This window comes from Salvia hispanica, chromosome 1 (assembly GCF_029641045.1).
Source record: "Salvia hispanica isolate PSC_SH4W2 chromosome 1, Shi_PSC_v1, whole genome shotgun sequence".
Lineage (NCBI taxonomy): Eukaryota > Viridiplantae > Streptophyta > Magnoliopsida > Lamiales > Lamiaceae > Salvia > Salvia hispanica.
This window is the reverse complement of record NC_142692.1, coordinates 8,683,326-8,702,162: the sequence shown is the minus strand read 5'-3', so window position 1 is coordinate 8,702,162 and position 18,837 is coordinate 8,683,326. Positions and strand designations below refer to the sequence as shown.

At 35.6% G+C, this 18,837-nt stretch overlaps 3 protein-coding genes across 6 annotated transcripts; 1 reads left to right on the top strand and 2 right to left on the bottom strand.

Moving 5' to 3' along the window:
- Positions 1 to 673: 673 nt before the first annotated feature.
- On the bottom strand, positions 674 to 5,803 carry LOC125224388 (histone acetyltransferase of the MYST family 1-like). Its single transcript, XM_048127784.2, has 9 exons — positions 5,511 to 5,803; positions 5,031 to 5,119; positions 4,778 to 4,837; positions 4,039 to 4,248; positions 3,725 to 3,793; positions 2,856 to 3,017; positions 1,893 to 1,986; positions 1,210 to 1,352; positions 674 to 1,128 (listed from the first exon to the last, which is right to left on the bottom strand). Exons 1-9 carry the CDS (start codon positions 5,779 to 5,781, stop codon positions 925 to 927), a joined length of 1,302 nt encoding a protein of 433 aa, XP_047983741.1. The 5' UTR covers positions 5,782 to 5,803; the 3' UTR covers positions 674 to 924.
- Positions 5,804 to 6,167: 364 nt separating this feature from the next.
- On the top strand, positions 6,168 to 9,169 carry LOC125217598 (DNA-directed RNA polymerases II and IV subunit 5A-like). Of its 3 annotated transcripts, none has more exons than XM_048119117.2 (5): positions 6,168 to 6,302; positions 6,826 to 7,028; positions 7,870 to 8,049; positions 8,377 to 8,490; positions 8,785 to 9,169. In XM_048119117.2, exons 2-5 carry the CDS (start codon positions 6,831 to 6,833, stop codon positions 8,908 to 8,910), a joined length of 618 nt encoding a protein of 205 aa, XP_047975074.1. In that variant the 5' UTR covers positions 6,168 to 6,302; positions 6,826 to 6,830; the 3' UTR covers positions 8,911 to 9,169. The 3 variants fall into 3 exon arrangements, with proteins under 3 accessions (XP_047975074.1, XP_047975075.1, XP_047975076.1); XM_048119118.2 differs by having other exon boundaries at positions 6,178 to 6,302; positions 6,823 to 7,028; XM_048119119.2 differs by lacking the exon at positions 6,168 to 6,302 and adding an exon at positions 6,393 to 6,524.
- Positions 9,170 to 11,632: 2,463 nt separating this feature from the next.
- LOC125224014 (uncharacterized) lies at positions 11,633 to 16,891 on the bottom strand. 2 transcript variants are annotated; one of them, XM_089063017.1, is made up of 6 exons: positions 16,654 to 16,891; positions 15,972 to 16,544; positions 15,153 to 15,880; positions 14,973 to 15,062; positions 12,434 to 13,234; positions 11,633 to 12,133 (listed from the first exon to the last, which is right to left on the bottom strand). In XM_089063017.1, exons 2-6 carry the CDS (start codon positions 16,057 to 16,059, stop codon positions 11,999 to 12,001), a joined length of 1,842 nt encoding a protein of 613 aa, XP_088919143.1. In that variant the 5' UTR covers positions 16,060 to 16,544; positions 16,654 to 16,891; the 3' UTR covers positions 11,633 to 11,998. The 2 variants fall into 2 exon arrangements, with proteins under 2 accessions (XP_088919143.1, XP_047983308.2); XM_048127351.2 differs by having other exon boundaries at positions 15,972 to 16,891.
- Positions 16,892 to 18,837: the final 1,946 nt, after the last annotated feature.

Below are 18,837 nucleotides of genomic sequence, written 5' to 3'. Positions count from 1 at the left end.
ATAATAATAGTTATAAAAATAGTATAATAATGTTTGGAAAATTTTGAATTAGAAAATTGTTGGTGGTAGAGAATAGTTATCTTTGTATAAGCAATAAGCAATAAAATAGTGTAACAGTTGTAAAGTGAACTCAAGAGATTTTGATTTTCTGATTCTTTCAAATTTTGAACGAGAAGGCACGGGACTATTTCTGCAATGATAACTTTACTTGTAGGTATGTTCGAAGAAAGTCCCGACTCCTGAGCCAAGATTAAAATAAATAAATAAAAGTTAAATGATAGGGATAAAGTTAAGTCAAAATTCACTCTTTAACTAGCATAATCCATAATCATCACGCGGCGTAATGTTTTTCAAACCAACAATTGAATTATAATCTACCAAACATCAACGACTTCACGTGTTCGAAATGTGCAACACATAAAATAGTCATTTGAAATTAAATTCCAAATTAGTGTCCTGACGACATTCAGTGTAATTAGATTAGATTTGTTCTGAATTTTCCTGAAAATAATAGTAATTGTTTAATTTTAAAAAATAGTGTATGAAGTATATGAGAGAATAGAGAGGAAACGGAAAAAACAAGACCCATTATAATACAACTCGCACGGATAGATATGAAACGGACAACCATAAAGCACAAAACATGATGTGTATATATCAAACACAACGAACATGGCAGCCAATAAAAAGAAACCGATTTAGCAAAAGACACAATGACAACACACAGATTGCCAGCTCTAGGCATGAAATAGGAGACAAACATATCACCATCTAAGTTTATACTAGTAATTAGATGCAATTAGAGTAGTAATTAGATACATACACTCTTTTAAGAAATTGCTAGCACGTTACCACAGGTGTTTTTCTATACAGTTTCAACTGGAGTGAGAAATGGGGGAAATGGAGATTCCTTCCCTTTTAAGATCAGTTCTGATCTTTGTAAGGAGTCCAAATTAACTTACTGACTTCGACATTCAGACCGCCTCCGCCTGCAGCTTTGAGATGACGGTCCAGGACCTTTGGGTCCGCGCAGATCACATGCTGTCCCTTCCGGTATTGGATCAACTCTAAGCTCTGAAGAGTAGCCAGGATATCCTCTGCCTTGATGGCCGTCATGTCACTGAGCTCCTGGAAAAGCAACGGGAAGGAGGAAGTAAGGACAGAGGGAAGGATTGATAGCTTAAATGGATGCAGCCAACTGATACTAACCTTAATGGAGATATTGCCTTTGTGTTTTTTCAGTATATCTAGAAGAACTCGCGTCCAGTATCCTCGGTAGCTCAATAGGCCCAGGTCTGAGAGGGGTCGTTCTGGTGTTCCAACTTTGGCTTCCTTCTTCGAAAGTTCATAAGCTGCACCATTCCAGGAGGCACTTATATCTTTCTGAATATACAAAAAGATATTCAAGTAGATTCACTCTTACATTATTTTCATTTATAAGATCCAATAGAACTCCTTATTAGCACAATAATCTTTCTCACCAACTTAATCAAGAAAACACAAAAGGGAAACACCATCTATCAGAACTTTATAAGAAAGATATATTCACAACGTTACACTGTGAGTGATCAGCATGTTAGATTGCTGATAAGGGTCCAGAAAGCAGAATATTTTAAGAGCTTGGCACCATAAAAACGAGTTTTCATATAAGTATTTGTATTTACCTGTAGAGAAGTTTTTCTTTTTTGTAAGGACCTTGAGGTACATAGAAAGGTTAAATGCCATCATTAGTTCATTTTTGTTCTCTGATTCAGTAAAAGTTTCGTGTTCTATCATCAGTTATTGTATTTGTACCCCTTTACTCACTCTCATTAACACTATAGAGATGTGTACATTCGTTTCCATTTATATGAAGTCCAGAAAATAAGCACAATGATGAATAATGAGCTTACAAAATGCAATCAGGAACTTCCCGTAGCCCTTTCTTTGATAAGGAGGAAGAGTGAGGATACAAGCTAAGTTGTAAGATTCCTCTGATTGTTTCTCCTGTACATCAAGCGATGAAAATATTACTGCACTATATAGAAGTTGAATATCACTTCAGACAAAAATGTCAAAAATCTTATCCTTTATACTATGGAATAATCCATTAGGTACATTAACAATTTAACATTAAGTAAATGAAGAAATCAATTTACAGGAACGCTATTACGTGATGAAGACGGTGACCATTGATGGCAAGTGAAAACAGCATACGACGACATAAGTGAATGAACTAGGTAGAGACTATTTCTCGATAAGATGATATCTTATGAATCTTTTATTTTGTTAGCAAAGTAAATTGATTCAAATAACCTTTCATTATTGTTTAGATAGTTATTCCTTTCCTTATATTCCTTAGATAGTTATCTAGAATCAAGGAACAGGCAGATTATGTGGTCTATGTCCACAGCCTAGAGTTAGGATTTATCAAACTAAGGGATGGAGTAGAAGTCACCTAGCATGGAAGGATCTCATTAGAAATTCAGCCTTCTTGGGCAGGCCCTCACCTATAATTAGCATTACACTGGGTAGACTTGTTATGTTATTTCAATATTATGATACTCCCTCCGTACCCAAAAGTTAGTCCACTTTTGCCATTTTAGATCGTCCTCCAAATTATTCCACCTCCATTTTTAGTAAGTTTTTCTTTTGAATGAGGTGGGCCCCATTCTCCATTAACAAACTCCAATCACTTTTCTTTCTATCTCTCTACTACTTTACCAATTTCACATTAAAACCCGTGTAATTCCCAAATTCTCTATTTTATTGTCTATGCCTTTACTCAATAAGAACTCATCTCTCATAAACAATGGTTACAGATGATACAAGTGGCAGCAAAAAATAGAGATTAACTTTCGAAAGGGAAGAGTTACCTTAGAGAAGTAGCCCACCATGTGGCATCCCCGATCATCACATTCACATAGCACATAAAATAAGAACAGGTCTACATCATAGTACAGGGTCTTGTGATCGAGAAACAACTTGGCCAGATAACAAAGGTTTTGCCCATAAATTTTGTTCTTTTTCCCATCGACCTGTTATAACAATTTAAATTCAGATTCTGGTTCTTATTAAAAATGGTGTCAACTTAGGGATTCGGGCATTTGGCATGCATTGAAGACAAGATAAAAATAACGTAAGACTGAGACACATCATGTCCTAACATAAATGAGAATGATGTAAGCCAAGCATAACGTTGAAATATGAAATTTCCAGGAAAACAACTATCAAATAAAGGAATGAGGAAATGCCCATTTCACTTCCAAATAAGACCCTTACTTCTAAAAAAGACGCTTAGATAAGAAATGCTTAGAGGAACTTTTGGAATAAGAATTCTTTAAATGTTAATAAGAGCATCCAATTTGTTTCAAGCTCTCTGAGTGAGATCCATCATTTTAAGGGGAAAATTATTTATCGGATGTTTCATCTTATTAGATAGAAAGTCCTAACATAATGAAGGAAAGCAATAGCGGGAGAGTTTTTAAAGATACTGATTCATTGAATATAAGAGCTAGAATTATTCCTTAAGGGAAGCAAAACACATGGGTTTTTATTGGTCATGTCATGCCAAAAACTTTTTCTGCACTTAAATAACAGGGGTTTTAGTAGTTCATAATTGTTTCCTTCAAGTTAAGTTCCAAAGTAACGCAACCAAAAACTTTTTCTGCACTTAAATAACAGGGGTTTTAGTAGTTCATAATTGTTTCCTTCAAGTTAAGTTCCAAAGTAACGCAATATTTACCTCAAACATTGACCAAGTCTTATGTCGATATATTTCATCACCAGGAGGATGCTTAAGATCACATTTTTTCTGCAAATACAAATATAAATATTGTAACTGCAGAAAAGGCTTGACTTAGAAAATAATAAAAGTATCTCCTCAGCATGGGTCAGTTTTTGGAAGATTTATCAGAATCATAAATAGAATGCTCTAAGTAGTTGACTGGATGTAGAAGATATGTAACAAGAACTTCCTACTGGACCACTGGAGTTAATTCAAACCAAAACACACAAGTGAATGAGGATAAATGAACAGCTGAGAAAAAGAAAGCTTACCATGTGCCTTTGAAGCTGTTCTTTGCGTTTCATGAAATTCAGGCAAAATTCACAAAAGAACAGCTTTGTGCAGTCATTGTATTCAGGTGGGAACGGGGAAAAGTACCAAGTCTCAATTTCATATTTTCCAAGTTCAATCGTTGCGATATTTTTAACTTTGGTAAACTCTTCATGTTCTCTCAAGCTAGCAGCATCAAGCTCCTCGTGGCCCTATGTAAATTTAACCAAAAGTTCTTAGCATTCAAAACAAAAAAAATGAGGTAACTCAAGTACAGAGGGTGAAAAACTTCAATCTGTTAGAAGATATGATATTTTAACTCCTTCGTATGAGTAAACTTGTACTTGTCCCAACATACACCAAACAAGTTAGTTGACGTAAACTTGATTGGAATATCATTTTCAGCCCTTTCCTAGGACACCAATGAGAAATGATATAGTAATACTTAGCCCTCTGAAAAGCTTCCATACAAAAGAAAAGAGGAAACCAGCGAGAATCACAACAAGACCTGATGCCCGTTATTCTATACAAGCATCATCCGAACCCAAACTGATTTTACATAGCTATTAATCAAGGCATACATGTTCAAACAATGCATATACAACAATGGCTCCATGATAAGAAATCAATAGTTCTATGAAGATTGAAGAATGACATTACACGTGGATAACATAATAATACTCACAAAACCTCATGTAAGTGCATGGTGATTACTGATTAACAAAAAGAAATCGACGATACCTCTATGTGCGTTTCATCAATCTTACGCTTCTGATGACGCGTCATTTTCAAGCCTGTTACCTGAGATATTTTCACATAAGCAGACTATCGATGGAGAAATTTCAGTGTCATTGAATAAGCCAGTACAACAAGGTCCTTAAAAGGAGATAGTTCTAATCTCTATGAATCCGAATGTGAACTTAAGCTTGAGGTTATTCATTTAAATATAATCATCTTAAGTGCAAACTACGGGTCAAGAACTGGAAAGCAGTACCTTGTCCTCAACCTTGTCATCAACATCAGTTTCTACAGAGCCAAGATCCAGTTGATCAAGGTCGACCCATTCATCAAGCCTACGGTTGACTGTCCAAGAAAATAAAAAGTGCGCGGCATAAACCAGACAGAATTACACAAACATGAAACATACACGTTTCTACTGAAGCTCTGGCAACAAACAAGCATTCTCTTATTCAAATCCACGAGCTACAAGGAATGCAAATGCCTGAAAAGAAATGAATATGCCCAAACTGACAGGAATTGGAATTAAACATACTTCGTAGCGAATTTCGTAAATTGTTCCAATTTCAGTAATTCAACACTGTGCTTACAAATAACCACCAGAAAATGCCACAATAACTCAACAACAAACTACATATAGCAGAACACAGCCTTTTCTGATTAAAAATTAACTAATTAATTTCAATTCTAAACATAGCTAAGATTTTTTAAAAACATGTGTACATATATTTCTTACATTCGGTGTAGTGAACATAGTACTCATAATAGTGGGCTCCACAGGAGAAAAGCTTCCGGCGCTCTATAACCTTCACAGGGTGATACTTTCCGTCGCGCCACCGGCAATTGACGCGCGTACCGACCTCCAAGGGCAGAATTGATGATTTCCTCCTCCGATATGCGTCGAACTCCGCTTGAGAACCGTTGGATTCCGGCGCCGGAGAAGCGGCGGAAACATCAGCCATGGCCGCTTTGGCGGTGGCGGAATTTGTGTTATCAATTGAAACCATTTTGCCGGTACCCCAAATTGCAGGGAGTTTTCTGTATTTTCACCTGATTCCTCTACCTTCTTACTTAATGGGCTTCAATATTGGGCCCAATTATGGAGAAAATTGTGATCAGGTCCAAATATTTTTAATCACTTATTTAGTTCTTTGATGTCATATTTTTTGAATAAATATTGAGTACTATATAAAAAAATTTAGTCACATTAATTGATTTAGTAGAAGGTGAGGCAATTATTGTTTCTTTACAATTGGAATATTAAGTTTAAATATTTCACATTGTTATGGTATTTTAGTATTTAAATTTTAAGGTAAACAAATCTGCTCTATGGGAAAAAGTGACGGGGGTCCTATTGTAATATTACATATTAAGAGGGAGCGTTTTATGAAATAAAGAATTGTGGGTGCGCTTATATTCAGCTTCTCTCAACCCTCGTCCACGGCTCCTGCTCTCCTGCCTGCGCACACGCTCATAACAAGGGAATCAAGAAATTAAAAAAAAAAATAAAAGGAAAAAAGAAAGAAGGGTAAGAAAGCCGTTATGCTCAAGCGATTTGTCTGTTTATATATCTTAGTAGTATCCAATTTAAAGATTTCTTTTTCTGCTTATACGTTGAGGCTATTTCTTGGTCTTAGCTGAAATCGGTAAATGAGATTGACATTTAGGCGGAGTTAATGATGAACTCAATGGTTGTGGTCGTAAAAGTTGTGCTTCAGAAGAGATAGGAATTAAGAAAATTCAGAATTTGGTAAATAATTTTCTTGATGATATTATTCTTTGATGTTCAATGTGTAGCTGCTAAGCCCTTAATTGGAAAAATAGAATCACCTGCTTAAACTGAAGTTTTAGTATTTAATTCATTTAGTGTTCGTTCCTTTTCCGTTTTTGTAGCTATTGACAGTGGGTGCAACTGTTAGCTGGTTGCAAGATTGTATTTTAAGGATTCAACTGAATATAATGTGTAGGGTTTAGCAGTAATTGTCTTAATCTCTTATATTGTCTCGTTTTTGTTTTGATTCGTTTTTTTATTTATTATTTGGCTGAAGTAGACAAGATGGTTTTGGCGGAGGAGGAAATTACTCGGCTTTTCAGAATACGGAAGACAGTGATGCAGATGCTAAAGGATAGAGGTTACATGGTGGGAGATTTCGAGATTGAAATGACAAGGTATCAGTTCATTGAGAAATACGGTGAGAATATGAAGAGAGAGGACCTCGTTATTAACAAAGGCTTCCGTAACAGCTCTGAACAGGTGTGCTTTGTCAAGATTCTTCCCTTTTTGTGTTTTTCATTCTAGGATTTTGCCAGTGGTTTTTCAATGGATTTTGCAACGTGTGGCCTTGAAAATGGAATTGTTGTCTGAAATTATGAAGAAGATTTGATATTTTTTGTCTGCATAGTGCATACAAGAAGCATGATTGTGGAGCTGGTTGTGTGTGTTGGGTAAATGTCGGAATGTTGCCATAGAGGTGATGAAATAATGCATGTTGTAAGTGAGAGATTATGGAAGACCCTGGATTTCGAGTAGGAGAGCCTATGTTATGAGTGATTCTGATTTTTTTAATGCAATAAATGATGATGTTAAGCACCCCTTTTGATTTGTATTGATGGGTAAGGCTGTTGTTCCCTTCTTAATTTCCTAAAACTGGATTTTATTGGTTCGTATGCTTAAATCTTGTTTATTACGATGTCATCTAGGTTGCAACCTCAATCTTTCAAATAAAAAGCACTGTTTGATTTATATTTTAAAGATGTTTGCCTATGGTAAAAAAAGTACTGAACTGACATCACATTTTCTGATCAATTTTATCTTCCTCTGATTTCCATGAAAATTCTCGATGAAATTCCTTATACGTAGTTGACTGTCAGTACAGTTTGAGGTCTGTAATCTGTTCCTAAATATGTCGTGGGAGTAGTGCTTAAGGCTTTTAGAATGTGTTCTTAACAATACATAGTTGAGCTCTTTCTGCATGTATTGTTTTTTTAAATTTCCGAACAGAATATTATTGTGAAACAGATCGGATATGACATTTTTTGTTGAAAATCCTCGATGCTGTGCCATTAACCAGTTTTTCTTGTCTGCTTATTTCCAGTTATACGTGTTTTTTCCCGAGGAACAGAAGGTTGGTGTTAAGACAATGAAGACCTACACTAATCGCATGAAAGAAGAAGGCGTTCACCGGGCAATCTTAGTGGTCCAGCAAAATTTAACACCATTTGCACGTACCTGCGTTAGTGAAATATCAACTAAATTCCACTTAGAAGTTTTCCAGGTTATTGTTGAGGCTCTCGTTTCACTTTGTTTCCTATATTTCATAAATACTAGTAAATGCTTATCCTATAGGCATAGATGCCTTTTTGGCTATACGATACTTTTTCATCTTAAATGCCATATTGCTCAAACTCAATAACTCGGTTTTCTTCCAAGACTCAATCCCAATAACTCTTGAATTTTATGAGATGCCACTTTCACGATCTCTTACTTATTGATGTTTGGTAATTTATGCTTCTGAGATATTTATTTGAAATTTTCATACAAGTCCGCTGCTTTACAGTATGATATTAATGGAAACTCATGTTTACTTGCTGAAATAGTGCAGGAAGCTGAGTTGTTAGTTAACATAAAAGAACATGTTCTAGTTCCCGAGCATCAGCTACTTACAGCTGAGGAAAAGAAGACGTTGCTAGAAAGGTACACCGTGAAAGAAACACAGGTTAGTTCTCAATAATCAACGCGATATAAGTATGCAAAATGTAGTGACTTCTGCAGCATTGAATAGTAAGTACAATGTTTACAGTGCATTAAGTCTATAACTTATTCTGCATTTGGGGTTGTTATATGTCCCGAGACTCTTAAGTCATGTTAGTTTGAATTAAGACAGACCGCCCTTCACTTAACTCAGCTTTTTTATACAGTCACTCTATATATTATGTCATGTCGAATGGACCTAAAGAATGTATGCTATATCACTTAATTTTAAGCTGTTTGTTGCTACTTTGTTTGGCAGCTCCCTCGTATCCAGATAACTGACCCGATTGCAAGATACTACGGGCTCAAGCGAGGGCAGGTTGTAAAGATCATACGACCAAGTGAAACTGCTGGACGTTATGTCACCTACAGATACGTTGTTTGAAACCTTGGAAGCTCTGTACTTGCTGATCTTGCTGTACAATAAGAGCAGCAGACAGCGATGAGGCGTGAAGCAGTTGAGCAAACACAAGGCTGCACCACAGCTCCCAACGGGAGCAATGTAGGCATTGTGGTGGTGTCATTGAACTCTTTATAAACATCTTGTGAGTGTAACTTTAGTTATTATCGACTTCATAGCTTCTTTAATTTTGTGATTGTGAAGACAATTTTGTGTCAATTATTGGAGTACTATGATATGATCATTTGTGGGTTCTATGAGGATATATACTCCCTCTGTCCCGTTGAAAATGAAACGTTTCTTTTTTTGGATTGTTCCATTAAAAATTAAATATTTTCTATTTTCTAAAATGAAAACATTTTTATATCTTTATTTTTTTCATGTTTTTTACTTTACTCTCTTTTCATTAACTCATAAAATAACACTACATAAAAATTCATACCGATTTTCAAATGTTATCAATTCTCAAATGTTACATATTTAATGGGACGGGACGGGGGAGTATATATATGCGCACTAAGTCCATTTTTGGTTAACTGTTCAAATTATATCAGTCCAAGCATTTATATCGCACAATTATGATACGCTCTAATTAGGAGTATTTATTACTAAAACGAAGCATATGAAAATGATATTTTCGACCTTATATCTTGAAATTAGAGACTACAAAATTGATCTAAAAACAAGAAGCTACTTTTAAAAGAGAGAAAAAACGCATCGTGGTGACAATGCATCTGAAATATATTCCTTCGTCATTTTTTCTAACTCTCCTTTTGTAATTATAATTGATTGATTAGCCTCGTCAAGTGACACGTATCTGAAGTAGTACTCCTCCGTCTCACTTTAGGAGTCCCGGTTGAGTTCGACACGGGTATTAAGAAATGTAAAGGAAAGTTGGTGAAAAAAGATAGTGGAATGTGGGTCCTACTTTTTTATGTTAGTTTTATAATCAAATGTGAGTGGAAAAATGTTAGTGGAATGTGGGGCCTAATACCATTTATGGAATATTTCAACCGGGACTCCTAAAGTGGAACACCAAAAAATGGTAAATCGGGACTCCTAAAGTGGGACGGAAGGAGTAATAAATTATTTGGTTGAGACTCCTATTTCTAAAACAACGGATCTATGTGACCAATTTTTTTTATAACCAAAAACTAATTTATTTAAAAAATATATGTTTATTTATACATTTAATTAAAATATATGGATGCATATAGGGTCCTATTCTAATGCTTATAGCATCCTAATCCAAAATCAAGACTAAATCTCCACCATTGGATTTTAAAATGAGTGGATGAGATTAAAGCTCACAAAATCTCAATAAATAGTAGACAAAATATCAACAAAAGGGTAATATTGTCATTATGTTATCATATGATAATTTTCGTGAGTGTTTTTTATATCAACATTGTGTATTACAAATATCAACAATATGACATTAGAATATCAACATAAGGACAAGAAAATATCAACACATTTTTATTGAGATTGGACATGCATAATATTGAGATTTTGCCTACAATATATTGAGATTTTTTGTTGTATTTGTTGAAAATAGCTGCTTATCAACATGTACGAAAATTGAAATATAATTTATCAAATTTCATCACCCGAACATCGTCGGAACATATGCAATTGAGATCTCGTTGGAATCCTTATTAAATTATCTTTAATTTGATATATTTTTTGCGAAAAAATAATTTAAATTGAGAGAGTTACGTAAATTTAAAGATTTGAGATGATTTTGAGGAGAGAGAAAATAGTTAGTTATAATTACTACATATAAGATTTGACATTAATATCCTTTTAATTTAATTAATAATTATTTAAATTTAAAATATATTACACTTGACATTATATTAACCACAAAATCTTTTAATCTAATAGTTGAAAATTGGTCTCAATTTGAGATTGATAATTAGTTAGCAATTGATTACATCCCGATGCATACATATTACATGGAAACATACAAAAAGTAAGAGCAGTATGAGGTTTCCATAATTCATATACTTATCCTATCCGTGATATATGTTACATTACTCTACATTTCAAAGTTAGAATGAAACCTTGGGAAAAAGAGCTGATAATAATGACACTAGACCAAGCCGAGCGTCCATGGAAAATCAGTGAATTCCAATCCAACTGTCCTACAACCAGATGGAACGTACGTAAGGCTACTCGTCTATCATTTTGAGCCCTGATGGCTGATGCAGATCATCATCTCCTTGATGTTTGGAAGCATTGTTGTACATGCATATCAATGATATCATTGTTCCCACTGCCTCTCTTATTTCTTTATATTTTTGTAACTACTACTCCTAATTTGTAACCTTCCCAGTAGGAAAGGGGGCCATGGAGCTCTGTTGCTTGTAATAAAACCATATGCTCTGTTTCTTGTAAAGTCCCTGTCCACACAGCTATATTCATCTTGGTGTATGTGTACAGTGTGATCTTGAACCTATCACACTTTGGATGAACGTATTTAAAAACAAGAATTGCAAGTGCCAATTATACAGAGTAGGAAATAAGGTTCTACTGGATTTTTCATTGATAGAAGAGATGTTTCTTAACAAGTATTTAAACGAGCTCAACGAAGAATCATGCAATGCATTCTTGACGTCTTCAAGGACCTAAGATTTCATTTCATGCCCACCATTAATGTGCAAGAAAAATGGAAGACAAACAGCAAACACAACAAACAAACGAATTAATCTGTAACCCATTTTCATTTCCTTTTTCATGGCGTAAAATTAATCAAACATTTCCCAACCACTAGAGAGAAAAAAGGAAATATCAAAAACAAGTCCTACCAACTACTGTCAATGCAAAATGCAATAGTGCATCCCCTATATCATCCTTTCTTTCGGATGTAGACCGCTCAACAAGATGCCGTTTCTGCCAATATCAGGTGCCAACTATTTATTATACCATCCCTCAATTCTGCCAATATCCACAGCCAAATATCCTTATCAAGCAAAAACCTTAGCTCTCCTCTAGAACAAAAGCAATCACCAAAAAGTACTCTGCCGACAAAATTGAATCCTCCAGATAACTTCCAGCATGGTCTCGTGAATCAAGCTTCTGCTTCAGACTCAGAGGAGCTGGAGTCAGCAACTTCGTCTGAAATGGGATTGGGAAGTTTAGATGCTGTAGGATACTTGGGCTGAGAGTTTTGACACACCTCCAGGGATGGCCTCTGCTTCATGTACTGCATAGAAAACTTATAGAGTTTAATTAATTGCAATCATTGTGATGAGCTAACAAAAAATTGCTTGGCATCTTTAACAACGTATCACGTATCAACAGATATCTGATTCACATATATGAATGGAAATGTAGAGGTTCCATGGATTGAAGAGAGGGTACGATGATCATTTCAATTTTGTTATATTGAATTCTTTAATTTGGGTTGTGTCAGAGAGTTCAAGGTAGATGAACTGTTCCATAAGAAATTATATAATGACACATCATCAAAAACTAACAACAAATGAAAGCTACGCAAACTCACCTCCTGATAAAAAGCATTAATCTCTTCCTCAGTCAATCCTTCGTCTTCCCCGCTATTATCCTCCCAGCCAAGCGAACGAAGGAAAGCAACCTCTTCTGCATCTGGATAAATGTATCCATGACAAGACAAGCTACTGTCTCCGACATCCGGAAGACACCCCCTGGTCTTCTCCGTAATGTCATATCTATCACCATTACACACCATCTGGTTGCCATTCTCTAAAACACAAGGAGTGGTAGTAGAAGCATAGCCTTCTTTACAATTTTCTACAGATGTGTTTGCACTGGGAGATAGAGTATCCAAACTAGAATCTGAGTGGTTTTCTACAGATGTCTTTGCACGGACTGAGGATTTCCTCCTCATGAGATTAAAAAATTCACTTCTGCTTTGCGCCAGAGATTGGGTCGGTTTCTTCTCCATAGAGGATCTTGAACTTAGTGATAGAGCAGCAGACTTGTTTTCAAGAACAGAAACCATGGAATTGCTCCCACTAATTGATGCAACTACAGTACATGAACCCGTAGCAACCTGGCCATCTTTAACTACTTTTCCATTGGTATTATCAGTTGCACAGCATACATCCTTTTGCCCAACAGGGATACTTTCACGACCTGGTTTAAGAACCAGAAACTTTCCAACATGGGGATTGCTGGCAGAATCAGACCTGCTTTGTCCAGCACGAGATTGAGTAGCAGAATGAGAAGAATGGGGCAGTGAATGAACAGCCTTGGGAGCCACAGTCATATCATTAGTTCTCAGAGCAATTTTCGACTGTTTTAATTTATCTCCAGTACCAGGAACCTGAAAAGGATAGCTGATTTTAACACATATCTTCATACTACCAGTCAAAAGACAAACGTCTTGCCATCCAACACATTGTATAGTAGCACACATACAAAGTCAAGAAGTGAAATAATGACCATTTGCATGGGTTGCATTTACTGTAAATTGAGAAAATATGGCAAAACATAATAAATATAGTGCATTCGTCACATAGAACAGATTAACCTCTGACCATCATGTGATATAGTTCCATATTCAATCAACCAATAGTTTGAACTAGATGCATGCATGAACTAGGAATACAAAAAGTATAAATTTGCAAAAACTTTAGAAGATTATGGGATGCTCAGCATCAAATCAATAATATTAATTGGGAAAGTACAAAGGATGACCTAGTTCAGTTGGCCCAGTAACTATTGTTTGTAAACTGTAGTAAATCCCAGAACTATATACTGCATGTACGGGGTAAACTCTTTTAAGTTTGGTAGTTTTGATGGTCTAGGAAAGCTATGGCCATAGGAAACTCCCTTGCCAGGGAGAAAATGGAAAAATAGAGGGAAAGTAGAATAGCAAATAGCAATGCGGATATAGCCTCATTGGTACATTGCATCTCAACGAACAAATTGCCCAAATTTGATCAAACTAGTATCGTTACTAAAAGAGTGAGTGTCCACCAATTCATCAGCATATGGTAAAAACTAAAAACCATGTTCACCAATTCCACAGCACATGCTCATATACTCCCTCTGTCCCACAAAAATATGGACACTTGGGACAACACGAGAATTAATGCATAATTGGTAAAGTAAAAGAGAGATGGAAAGAAAAAGTAATTATAGTATTGTAAGTAGAGAATGGGGCTCACCTTATTAGAGAGAAAGAAGTTACCAAAAATAGAAGGGGATATTTTTATGGGACGGCCCATAATGGAAAATATCCTTATTTTTATGGGCCGGAGGGAGTATATAATAAACTACGCACAGAATTTGATGGTTGAATAGAAAGGAATTTCCCTGCTTGTGTTGTACTAGCTACAACAAACTTCTAATAATCAGGCAAGTGGGAGAAAAGACGATCATCACAGAAAACTAATGGAGAACTGGATGAGATGAACCAATGTCCAACAAAGACATGGCATGAAACAATCTGAGCAGGGTGGTAACATTTGTTTGTAGCATATAAATATATATCTTAATATGAGTCATACGTGATACGAGAGGATATTACTGCAGTGAGAACTGGTTAGAGTTTTAGTATCTTCTTGTTGTTGATGAATTACCGCAGAAGAAGAAAAAAAAGGAAACTCAATTGTAGGCTTACGCCAACCAACTGTTTCAGATACTAATGCCATTCAACAACTTTTTTTAGACCTCTCATGCCACTTACTTTCTCATATGACAGACAGAAATGTAAGGCTGTATGCTCAAGACAGGAGTGCCTACATCAGTTTACCAGGGATATAGTCTGTAACAGCAGTTACAGTTGTACTGAAAACAGACACATGGTAGACATGTAAATTGACAAAGAGGGGAAGTGCCCGATATCTGTTGTCTATGACTAGGATCAGATAAAACATGCTTTTATATTGGCTATATATAAAGTAGCACCTCATGCTTTGATTTTGTAAACAAAAGAGTAAAAGTAAGGGCATAAAACTGGAAGGCCATAACAGCCTCTTAGAAAGTTCAACGAAAACGAGAATTTTGCATGTTGTCATCTTATTATAAAAAATACCGAGTATAAGATCTCATTTTACCAATGGTTTAGGCATTGAAGGTGTCACAGGAATTAATTGCCTCGATTGCTTGATGGCCAACTCCTCAAGTCTCTGACCTTTATCAGGTAGCTGCAATATTCATTGAAGAGACTAGGAGTTAAAATTTGTTCACTAGCAAAAACATAAATCATGCAAACATAAGTAACATTCAATTACTACCTGGGGATTAGCATGACCGCGTGCTGCAGGCTGTGATAGTGCCTCAGCCATATTAAGACCTGCCGTAATAGAAATCCCAGAAGACGAATTTGGAAATGTAGAAACATTTTGTTGAGCATGAGAGTGACCTGTGCCATTATTTGCAACAGCAGCAGGCACCTCTGCTAAAGCAGAAGTCCATTTCTCACCACCAAGAAACCCTGAGCTGCCCACGGGTAAACTTTGAACAGCTGAACTCAAACCAGGAGATGAGACTCTTCTAATTCCAGCTACACTTTGCTTATCTTCAGTCCCAAGTGATGGAAAATCCTTTTCAAACACAGACTTCTGGATTACGTTTAGATTGCTCCCCCGCGAAAGGGTACCATTCTCACTAATAGGCGAGTCCTTTTTATCTACTCTACGAGGTGAACGTTCACCAGTCTTTCTTGAAACCAATGATTGAGAACGCCTCAAAGAATTTCTCTCAACTCTACTATTTAATATGCTCTCCAAAGGGTCATGCTCCCAGATGTCCTCATATATAGACTTCTCCTTCTCTCTTTCACGGTTTCTGTCCCAGTGGCTCCTTGAGAAACTACTATACGGATGCTTTGCAGAGCCATTTATACCTGAGCTACGCCTAGAATTGGAGGATGAAGAACTTCTCTGAAGATAATGTGAGCTTTCCTTCTCACTATTGCTCCTAAAAGGCCTACTTCTTGTGGAGTGTACAGAAGAAGAAGCATCTGACAAGAAAGTTGGAAAGTAAGAACCAAAACCAGATTATGCAACAAATTATCAATTAAAATGTGTGAAAGAGCACCCAAGTATCATTACCTGAGAGATGGACTGAGGCGCCACCTCCGGCAATATTTCCTGTGCATCTCAACCATTCTGGAACTAATGCAGGCTCAGTTCTCTCCATTAGCACCAGACATGATCTAGCTATTCTTAGAAAGAATAAATTCTAATGCCACAACACAGTCCTGATTATCCCCAACAAATCCTTGTGAAGGTAACGTGCTTTGACCCACGAAAAACAGAGAAAATTAAAGAATCAACAGTGCCTTTACAAGGTGTATTAACTCCTGGAAACCAAACTTTCCCCAACCCCCAGGAATGCAACCTACTTAACTGTCCCACAATCCTTAGCAGAATGTAATATTCAATCAACAATGCCTTGGGGATATTCTTCCTACTCCATTCCTAACAATTTCCCTCTCAACCCACTTAACAACCCCTCATTCTCTGTAATTTTCAACTCCCCAATCCACTATTAAATCCCCAATATACAATCTTCCCTCGCTTCATATGTCACAAAACCATAAACTGACAGCGTAACAGAATATGGTATGCACCGAACCGGAGGAGGCAAAACCTAAATTTAAAAAATTTCCCCAAAACTGTATTCTGCCAACATATAATTATACTCAGAATCAGACTTCCCAGAACATAAAAACTAATCCATTCGCACAAATTTCCAAATGTGAAATATCAAGAGACAGAGGAGTAACCCTACCTCATCAAAAATCCCCCAAAAAGGGATCGTACAAAACCCTATCCCCTCCAACAATCGCCACACTACGAGTAGTAAAACTTCACCACAAAACAGTGTATAGCGTCGTTTCTTTTGCTCTGAAAAAACGTCGAATTTTTGGCACGAAGAAAACGGAAAGATTGTGAATTCACAGTTGTTCAGCGTGTTTGCAGTTTACGGTTTGCAAGCAGGAAAAATGCAGGTGGCGAAATTAACATAATATTTCATCAGCGATGGATTTAAATGTGAATGTACAAAGCCTAATCTTAGGTTACGCATAAATTTGTGGTATAATTGTGACTTCAAATTTTATTATTTTTTCCTTTCCTTTTTTTCTGAAAAAATATTAAGGTATAATTAATACTCCACTCCAAAAATACAAATTACTTTATCCGTACAAAAGGTACAATCTATTTTGATTTATTTTCTTTATTTTTCTTTTCATCTTGTTTTATTTTTTTATTTTCTATCCTACATTAGTACTTTAAGTGTTGTTAAATTATTATGACTCATTGAAATATATTACTAGTATTCTTTTAGAATTAAATTATAAAATTATTTTTGTTAGAAGAAGGTGTCTATAACTAATTATCATAAGACTTTAAATCGTAAAATTCAATCTCATCAACCAAAATTAATTATACATATTCAATTATGAAATACAATATAATCTCGTAAAACAAACAACTTAGAATACAAATGTATCCATTTTCTCGACTTAACACAAATTTTAATGTGTCTTAGTATAATAAATACCCCAAACATAAATAATTTTCTCTAAAAAGGTATATAATTATTCTATAATTTTATTTATCCATATAAGTATACACGTATCATATCCATTTTATCGACCTAACACATATTTTAACGTGTCTTATAATATATACGCCAAACACAAATAATTTACTTAAAAAGGGTATATAATTAATATTCTTAATAGTTTTGTTTATCCAAATAAGTAGACATGGATCTCTCGTACAAAAGTACTACCAAAAATTGCATTCTATAATTCTATCTATCTCTCACCGAAAAATTGTAGGAGTACCAGTAGTATTTTATCTCTCTCTAATCGATATTAAGTACACACTATATTAGTAACATCTCAAAATAATTAAACTACTCTTGTCCACCAACTGGCCTATATTTCATGTATATTTATTTCCTACTCAAATATTTATATCGTGTGGTGTCATCATCTCATCCCTTATAGTTATAGCCTATAGGTCAGAGGTTCGATCTCTAATAGAGCAATCTATTTAGTTAGTCTCCTGATAGTTGAAATGAGAGTTAGTCCTCCAACTGTCAAAAGGAAGACCTTGTGAAACTAAAAAAGTAGAATAATACTTCATCCCTCTCAAACTATTTGCACCATATTTCGTCGTTGTGATGAGGGTTATTCTCACTCCAATTTTACTCTCTCTCTCTCTCTCTCATTCTTCGTTTTTTGTTTCTTTATTCTCTTTTTATTTAATATCTAAATACTATCAATTTATTAAATTTCATGCCAAAATTTTACTTCAACTAACTTGGAACGATTGAGTAAGTAATAGTATATCATTTTGACATGCCCTATGAATGAGTTTATTTTTTAACCATATATTTTGAACACATTTTTTAAGTAAAAAAAATAAAACACTACAACCGTGGCCAGTGATTTACTCCCTGTATATTTGTTGAAAACAGGTAAAAAACTTCGAAATATTTGAAAAATAAGGGCCCACTTGATAAGTTAGTAATGCCAAGATAGAGATTTATATCTTCACTTTTCTATTTGTTTGATATCATAGAAATGCTTAACTTGAAGCCCAATATAATTTCAGAGCCAATCTCGGCTCGGCTAAATATGCAAAGTTAAGCTGAGTTATGTATCCGACAAATCTGGTAGGATATAAAACTTTTCTCTCAAGATATCCGATTGAACCCCTCCCTCTCCAGCACTTTCCACCCATCCCATGATTCATCTCCTTTCCGTCAATTAAGGTCATACCACCCTTCCTCTCCAATACTTTTTACACATCCCATGATTCTCCCTCTTTCGGTCAATTAAGTTCATACCACCGCAGAGCAGGAACGCCGACGACCACATCTGGAGGCACGATTTCAGTTCTCGGAGAGCGGCAGAACAACGATGCCACACGGCTCGAGTATTGCTGCAGCATGACCTCG